At 66.4% G+C, this 8,350-nt stretch overlaps 1 protein-coding gene across 3 annotated transcripts; it reads right to left on the reverse strand.

Moving 5' to 3' along the window:
• Positions 1–968: 968 nt before the first annotated feature.
• Positions 969–6,052, reverse strand: HSPBP1 (HSPA (Hsp70) binding protein 1). 3 transcript variants are annotated; one of them, XM_077840323.1, is made up of 9 exons: positions 5,982–6,052; positions 5,081–5,204; positions 4,711–4,886; positions 4,362–4,575; positions 3,731–3,955; positions 2,895–3,050; positions 2,587–2,683; positions 2,313–2,424; positions 969–1,626 (listed from the first exon to the last, which is right to left on the reverse strand). In XM_077840323.1, the coding sequence occupies exons 3-9, from the start codon at positions 4,837–4,839 to the stop codon at positions 1,549–1,551; spliced, it is 1,011 nt and encodes a 336-aa protein (XP_077696449.1). In that variant the 5' UTR covers positions 4,840–4,886; positions 5,081–5,204; positions 5,982–6,052; the 3' UTR covers positions 969–1,548. The 3 variants fall into 3 exon arrangements, with proteins under 3 accessions (XP_077696449.1, XP_077696450.1, XP_077696451.1); XM_077840324.1 differs by having other exon boundaries at positions 5,107–5,204; positions 5,982–6,046; XM_077840325.1 differs by lacking the exon at positions 5,081–5,204 and having other exon boundaries at positions 5,982–6,051.
• Between the last annotated feature and the right edge of the window lie 2,298 nt (positions 6,053–8,350).

Consider the following 8,350-nt stretch of genomic DNA (forward strand, 5'->3'; position numbering starts at 1 on the left):
GTGCGCATGCGTATAGCTTGTTGCTTTCCCCCCGCGCCCCGCCTGCGATCGTTCGCATGCGCCCTGAAAATAGGTCTGGGGTCCTTGGGTGCGCATGCGCTTGACGCAGAGCCAGGCCTTGACCTTCCCCTGCTCGTTCCCTCCCCTACGCCAAGCGCCGAGGCGCATGCGCAGGGGCCACTGGCATCCAATTAATATTTAAATTAAGGAGGGAACGTTGTGGTGCTTTGCAGAAATCTGCATATCCAGGTAGCTGAGCCTGGGTCTGTGACATCGTCACGCTGTGTGACAGCACCGGCCACCATGACATCGTCTCTCCACGCATCTGACATCATCAGTGTGCGCCACCCAGTGCTGGGGCACGTCCCCCCTGCCTGACAGCATCACCCTGAGACAACCCCTCCCAGGGGCTGACCTCATCCCCTGGTGTGACATCACAACCCTGCATGTGTGACATCACACCGCAGGGCACGTCGTCATGGCGTGACAGCAGAACTCTGAGACTCACTGACATCATCGCTCTGAGCTGCATCATCAGCTAGATCATGTTTGACATCATCATTGCACCATCAGCACTTTAGCCTAATTGCTGTGGGTATGACATCATCACTGTAACCTCATCAGCTAGAATACCCCTGGGGGGGAAGACCCCGGGCCCCATTCCCTGGCCCCCTGAGCCAGCCAGTCCTGGCCCTGGGTGGACCCCCTAGAGGAGAAAGGCCACGAGCCCCATTCCACAACCTCCCACCCTTTTGCCTAGGTCCCAGCTCTTCCCATGACACTCCTCCCCCGCCCGCACCCAGCGGCCCTGGCACCCCCCAGGAAAGAGAAAAGGATCCACCCAATGCAGAACTTTTATTAGAAAACCACTAGCAACAAGAACACAGGAACAGGCAAAGCAGGAGGGCCCCAAGCTGCACCCCCCCAGCTCAGCCCCCCACCCTGCCCCTTAGACACCCCCCCCCGACATGGGGAGCATGTGACAGCAATGGGCATAGCACCTATCCTCTGGTCTCCCAAGTCAGTCGGCACCCCCACACGCTCAGGTAGGTCCCGCTCAGGGCCAGCACTCCCCAGAGGGAAAGGCCCTGTGCCCCATTCCCTACGCCCCCCCCGCAGCCAGCCAGTCTCCTGCTCTGGCGGCACCCCCTAGAGACCTCACCGGTGGGGAAGTGTTCTCAGTTTCACCCCTCGCTCCCTGAATTCACCGTTACAACTCGAGTGGCAGGGAGGAGGGGGTGTCTCTTGCAGGATCTACACAGAACAAATGGGGGCCAGAGGCTCCTGGTTCTGATCCAGCTGAGGGCCCTTCTCTCTGGGGTGGCTCCAGCCCCTCTCCCCAGCCCCATGTGGGGTGGCGGGGGCAGGCAGCCAGGGGCCCTCAGAAAAGCCACCCACACGAGACAACAGAAAAGGCCGGGAAGAAACCACCATTCTGAGGAGTGGGCACCTCAGGGAAGTCACCGATCCGGGGTGGGGGTGGGGGACGGGACACCAGGGGCACCAGGGCTGGACACAGATCCGAGGGGGGGGGGGCACTGGGGGCACTCATCGATCCATGCTGCTGTCCTCGGGGGGCGTCTGAAAGCAGACGCGCTGGAGCCGCTCGCAGAACTCCAGCTCCTCCTAGGGGAACACAAGGCGCACGGGTGAGCAGCTGGGCTGCCCCACAGCCCGAAGGGTGGGAAAGTTCCCAAGCTAAGTGGGGTTCGGGTGGGTTGTGGTATGGACGGGAGACCCAGTGGGGCGTTGCGGGGCGCGGGCTCAGCAGGGGGCGCTCTCCCCAGGCAGTCAGTGCTGCTGCGGGCACTAGGGGGCACTGTGTGCAGGCTGAGCAGGAGGCCCAGTCCTGGCACTGCTGCTGGGAAGTTCACCACAGTCCAGCTGAACTCCCGCTTGGGAAGGAAATGGGGGTAGATGGGAGCAGGGGCGGTAATGAGCGAGGACCACTCTGCCCCCCACATACCCACCATGCCATTAGTTTAGTTAAGGAGCCGCGGGATCTCATGACTGGGTGGAGCAAGGACAGAGATTCTCTGTGAGCCGGGCTGCCGCGGCACCAGCTCACCCACAAATGCACGGAGATGCTTGCGGAGGGGACCGAGTAGATCTGGGATCATTATTGGATCGCATACGGAGGGCAGTGCCCCCAGTGCCAGGCGAGAGGAGAGGACCGAGCACGGTCAGGGGCAGAGGGCAGCCTCAGGTTGTGCACGGGGTGTGGCCGGAGGGTGGTGCCCCATAGCGCCAGGCAGGGGGAGACGGGCAGAGGGACGACATGCGGGTGGCTCTGACCCGGAAGAGCCTCCTACCTGGAACTCCTCCTGCTGCTGCAGCAGCTGGCAGCGCTCCCTCAGCAGCTCCTCCAGCGCCAGCTGCGGCTCCCGGCACTCCCGCACCCCCTGGGGGAAATCCGTCACCAGGCTGCGGGTGGGGGCGGGGCAAATGGGGGGTTATTCTCAGCACAGACCAAGGTCCCATCACTCCCCCCCCCCCCCCAGCTTTACCCACTAGGCTCCACGCCCCTCCCAGATCTGGGAAGGGAACCCAGGAGTCCTGGCCCCCGCACCCCTGTTCCCATCTCACCTGCAGAGGGCCCCCAGGACGTGTTCATGGAAGGGGCTGTGCTCAGAGCGGATCAGAGCCACCAGCTGCTGCACCATCCCCATGGAGCACAGGGTCTCTAGAAAGGGAGAGCAGCGAGTTAGGGGGCTGGAGCATGGCCCCAGGTGGGGGACGACGACAGAGGATGATGACTCCCCGCAGTGCCAGGTTGGGTGGGAGACGGGGCATGGCTGGGCGGGAGGCAGAAGGTGGCACCTGGCCGAGCAGAGGGGGCCGGGCCGGGCGGGAAGCAGAGGGCAGCGCCCCCCAGCGTCCCGGAGGCCCCTCACCTTTGTGCTCCGGGTGGTCCAGCAGCAGGTTCTGCAGCAGGAAGGCGGATTTGACCTTGAGCTTCTCCACAGGGCTCTGCATGGCGCGCATCAGCACCGAGAAGCCGTCCAGCCGCAGGAACTGCTGCAGGCCCCCCTCCTGGGCGCGCACCAGGCCTGGCGCCGGGGAGAGGGGCAGAGAGAGCCTCAGCTGGGGCAACGCACGCAGCTCCTCCCCGCGCTGCAATGCCGCCTCCAGCCTCCGGGGGCAGAGGAAAGCAAGGGTTCCGCCCCCTGGCCTCTCTGCTACCATGGGGCCCAGTAATCTCTATGGCTGTGAAGCCAGTGGCCCCTAGAGGGCCCCATCCCCACCTTGGGGCCAGATCAGAGCCAGCGCCCCCTAGAGGGGACAGGCCCCGTGCTCCATCCCCACCTCTCGCCCTGCAGCCAGACAGGAGCCAGCAACCCCTACGGGGGACAGGTCCCGTGCCCCATCCCCACCCACTGCCTTGGGGCTGGATCAGAGCCAGCGCCCCCTAGATGGGACAGGCCCCGTGCTCCATCCCCACCTCTCGCCCTGCAGCCAGACAGGAGCCAGCAACCCCTACGGGGGACAGGTCCCGTGCCCCATCCCCACCCACTGCCTTGGGGCTGGATCAGAGCCAGCGCCCCCTAGATGGGACAGGCCCCGTGCTCCATCCCCACCTCTCGCCCTGCAGCCAGACAGGAGCCAGCAACCCCTACGGGGGACAGGTCCCGTGCCCCATCCCCACCCACTGCCTTGGGGCTGGATCACAGCCAGTGCCCCCTAGATGGGACAGGCCCCAGGCCCCGTCCCCGCCCCCTGCAGGACTCACAGGAGATAGCAAAGAGCGCCTTGATGCGCACCGCGTCGGCCCCGTCGTGGTCCAGCAGCCGCAGCAGCTTGCGCATGCAGCCCAGCGCCAGGGCCTGCTCCTGCACCTTGGGCACGTTCTGGGCGCAAGTGCCCACGAGGTGGGCAGCACGCCAGCGCAGCTCTGGGATGGGGTGCTCCAGGTAGCGATGAGCCAGCAGCCGCATCCCGTCCAGCTTGCAGAAATCTGGGGGGGGAGGGGCCTTGACAGCAGGTGCCCCAGAGACCATATGGTGCCCACAGGGGGTTCTCAGGCAGCTCCGGCGAGGCACCCCCTAAGCCAGCCCCACCCTGTGGGGGGTCACCTGCTCGCAGGCTCAATTACATGGTTCACCCCCCATGACCCCATCTCAGAGATCAGGCCTCCTTTGGGGACAGCCCTGGTGCTCTGACAATCCACCCCCCACAGAACCCTCACTGCCTTCCCCCCACAACACCACCCCTCACTTCCCAGTCCACGGGCACCCCCTGTTCCCATCCCCCCTGCCCCAGCACTCCCAGGATAATCCCCCATCCCGGCTCCCTCCCGTCCTGCCCCGAGTGCCCCTCTCCTGCCCCCCAGAACCCCCTGCCCTGAATGCTCTACCCCATACCTGCGGCGTTGTCCAAGTTCTCGCACAGCTCAGCCAGCAGCTCCAGCGCGCTGGCCTGGCGGGAGGGGTCCCCCTCGGCCGGCTCCGAGGTCTCCCCGCCGTCCCCTCCAGGGGACACGGCCTCCAGCACCCGCAAACACTCCTTCATCTGCTCCACCTCCTCCAGCTGCCCCCTGAACGCCTGGGCCATGGCTTCCTGCAACCACTGCCGCCGCTGGGGGGGGCAGGGAGAGATGGGGGTCAGCGTCTAGCCCCGTCCCAACCTGGCTCCCAGCCCCGCCCCCCCCCGCTCTAACCACTAGAGCCCACTCCCCTCCAAAGTCAGGATAGGACCCAGGAGTGCTCGCACCTCGTCAGACATGGGCTCCAGCTGGCTGGGCTCGGCGTTGCCAGCGGTGATGGCCATCTGCAGCAGCCCCTGCAGGTTCTGCGGATGCTCGCGCGGCGGCTGATTCCCCCCGGCGCCCCCTTCAGCCATGGCTGGGGCAGTGCGGGGCCAGAGAGCCGGCGCCTCCGCCACGGGCCCTGCAGAGAAAGGCACAGACAACAGGAGTCAGGTACGGAGCTGGGGAGAGAACCCCGGCACCCTGGCTCCCAACGCCCCCCTACTCTAACTGCTAAGCCCCACTCCCCTCCCAGAAGCGGGAGGGGACTCAGGAGTCCTGGCTCCCACGTACCCTGCCCCCCAACTCTAACTCATCGACCCCACCCTCCATCACCTAGGTCCAGGGGGTCCAGGGGTTACCAGACGCTGGGTCCGCGCTGAGCACTCGGCCTGTGACGGGGGGGGGGGGGGAGGTCGCTGACGTCCGGCTCCCACTGCTGGCACCGCAAGAGGGTCTGCTGGGGGGCAGGGAGAGAACCCAGGTCAGCATGGGAGGGGGACCCAGCCAGGCTGTGGGGCACAGGGTAGCGAGGGAGGTGTCCCCCATTAAACAGCCCCCGCCCTGGGGGGCAGCATATCACCCCACCCCCTGTCTTCTGCCCCGCCCCCCTCAGCCACCTCCCCCCGTCCTCTTCCCTGCACTGCTCCCCCCGTCTTCTGCCCCCCCCGGTCTTCTGAGCCACCCCCCTGTCCTCTTCCCTGCCCCGCTCCCCCCTCTTCTGCCCCCCCATCTTCTGAGCCACCCCCCTGTCCTCTTCCCTGCCCCGCTCCCCCCTCTTCTGCCCCCCCATCTTCTGAGCCACCCCCCGTCCTCTTCCCTGCCCCGCTCCCCCCCTCTTCTGCCCCCCCGGTCTTCTGAGCCACCCCCCCCCGTCCGCTTCCCTGCCCCGCTCCCCCCCTCTTCTGCCCCCCCGGTCTTCTGAGCCACCCCCCCCCCCGCTTCCCTGCCCCGCTCCCCCCTCTTCTGCCCCCCCATCTTCTGAGCCACCCCCCTGTCCTCTTCCCTGCCCCGCTCCCCCCTCTTCTGCCCCCCCATCTTCTGAGCCACCCCCCCGTCCTCTTCCCTGCCCCGCTCCCCCCCTCTTCTGCCCCCTCGGTCTTCTGAGCCGCCCCCCCGTCCGCTTCCCTGCCCCGCTCCCCCCCTCTTCTGCCCCCCCGGTCTTCTGAGCCGCCCCCCCCCGTCCTCTCCCCTGCACCGCCCCGCCCCCGCCCCCACCGTCCTCTGCCCCACTCACCCCCTACCGCGCCGCGCGCTCCCCACTCCCAGCCCTGGGCGCCGCCATCTTAGCCGGACGGGCGGGGGGCGGGGCCGCGAGGAGGGGGCGGGGCGGGGCGACCCCTGCTGGCGGGAGCGGAGCATGGGCGGCTGGGCGCGAGCGGGGGGGATCCAGGGTGGGATTGCTGGGGGGGGGGAATTGGGGGCGGGGGTTGCAGGGATCTGGGGGGGTGTCAAGCGGGGGCATTTGGGGAATCTAGATGGGATTGCTGGGGGGGAATTGGGGGCGGGGGTTGGAGGGATCTGGGGGGGTGTCAAGCGGGGGGGTTGGGGGGATGTAGGTGGGATTGCTGGGGGGAAATTGGGGGATCCGGGGTGGGATTGCTGGGGTGGGGGATTGTTGGGATCCGGGGGAGAGGTTGGGAGGAGGGACCCAGGGGAGGGGCTGGGGGAATCTAGGTGGGATTGCTGTGGGGGAGTTGGGGGGCTGGGGGGATCTAGATGGGATTGCTGGGGGGGAATTGGGGGCGGGGGTTGGAGGGATCTGGGGGGGTGTCAAGCGGGGGGGTTGGGGGGATGTAGGTGGGATTGCTGGGGGTGAGTTGGGGGATCCAGGGTGGGATTGCTGGGGTGGGGGATTGTTGGGATCCATGGGGGAGGTTGGGAGGAGGGACCTAGGGGAGGGGTTGGGGGAATCTAGGTGGGATTGCTGGGGGGGAATTGGGGGTGGGGTTGGGGGGATCTGAGGGGGTGTTGGGCAGGTGGGGTTGGGGGAATCTAGGTGGGATTGCTGGGGGGTGATGAATTGGGGAGGTTGGGGGACCTGAGGGGGGGCTGGGTGAGGATGTTAGAAGGTCCTGGGGGGTTGAGCAGGGGGATCCAGGGAGAGTTAGGGGGATCTAGGTGGGATTACTGAGGGGGAATTGGGGCGGGGCTGGTGGGGGCCCTCCTGTGGGGGGTGGATGACAAAGTGGGAATTTTCTGTCATACGGGGATGGTTCCTGTGCCTGCCTCAGTTTCCCCCGCCCCCAGACTCCAGATCGCTGCCTGGTGGGTGCAGGCAGGGGGGTTTACAGCCACTGCAGGCAGCCCACCAGAGCCGTGTGGCGCAGGGGTCCCGGGGCTGGCTGGGGTGGAACGAATGGGGTGTGAAAGGCCATGACCCAGAGCAACTGGAGGGTCGGGAGAGACAAAGGGTCACTCCAGGGACCAGACAATTCACCCCGAACAAGGGGATTCTCCAGCTCTGGGCAGAGCTCCGGGGGTGAAGCAGGGGGACGAGCCCAGGGCTCAGTCTTAGAGGCTGGCAGGCCGCAGGGCCTGGCTCTGGTGGAAGAGGGGGGGTCTGCTACTCCGATGGGTTCCTCCAAGGGACTGTTTAAAAGATGGGGCGTGGCCCCGATTCCTGGGCAGGGGGATCCAAGAGGGGGCGATGGCGGGGATTGGGCAGGGGGGTCCTGGAGCTGGCTGATGGGGTGGGGGGAGTGCAGGAGGAACTGAAGAGGCTGTGAGGGGATCAGGTGGGGCAGGATTGGCCAGCAAGGGCCCATCACAAGGGGTTGGGAAGGGGGCTGCGGGAAGGGATTATTTGGCATGGGATCCAGGGGAGGTGTGCGGGGGGGGGATTCGGGGGGCTTGTGGGGTATCTAGGGTGGGGGGGCAAGGCAGCGACTCATCCCTCACCAGCCCCAGTGGAACAAAACCCCCAAATCACTGGGATTTCAGCCTTGCATTTAAAAAGAGGAGCCAACCATGGGCCGGGGGCCATCGCGCGGGTCCTGCCCCACCGTGCGGGGAAACATCAGGAAAGGTCACATCCATTTCCAAACACTAGATGCGCCCCTGCCCAGTGCCTCCCCGACCATGCCAACGGCGCCTGCTCCCCCAGGACCACTGCTGGCCCCGGCCCGGGTATTGGAAACAACCCGGGATCATGACAGCAATCCCCAGGGCCAGCTTGAGGACCAAGAGGCACGGAGGTTAGGGACCCAGATCCGGATAAAGCTGCCGGCCGAGGACCCCAGGACGGCTCCCGAATCTCGGCGTCCAGTTAAAAAAGAAAAAAAAAAAAGTTTCTAGCCGGCACAGCTGGGGAGGACAGTTTGGAAAGGGGGCCGAAGCTGCCGGTGTCTGCAGAGGGCCCAAGCCGGCCGCTCGCGGGGTGGGAACAAGCAAGGAGGGGACATCAGAGCTGGCGTTTCAGCACTTAGCCTGTCTCTGGGGAACAGAGCTAATGGGGAAGGTGCAGGGGGGTCGGATGGGGGCGCTGAGGCCAGGCTGGGCTGTGAGCTGTTCCGTGCCCTGTGAGGGGTCACACACACAGCGCAGGGTCCAGCCCCTCCAGCAGGGGGCGGCAGACATGGGACACACACACCCGTAGGCACACTG

Source organism: Eretmochelys imbricata, chromosome 23, assembly GCF_965152235.1.
Source record: "Eretmochelys imbricata isolate rEreImb1 chromosome 23, rEreImb1.hap1, whole genome shotgun sequence".
Classification (NCBI taxonomy): Eukaryota; Metazoa; Chordata; order Testudines; family Cheloniidae; genus Eretmochelys; species Eretmochelys imbricata.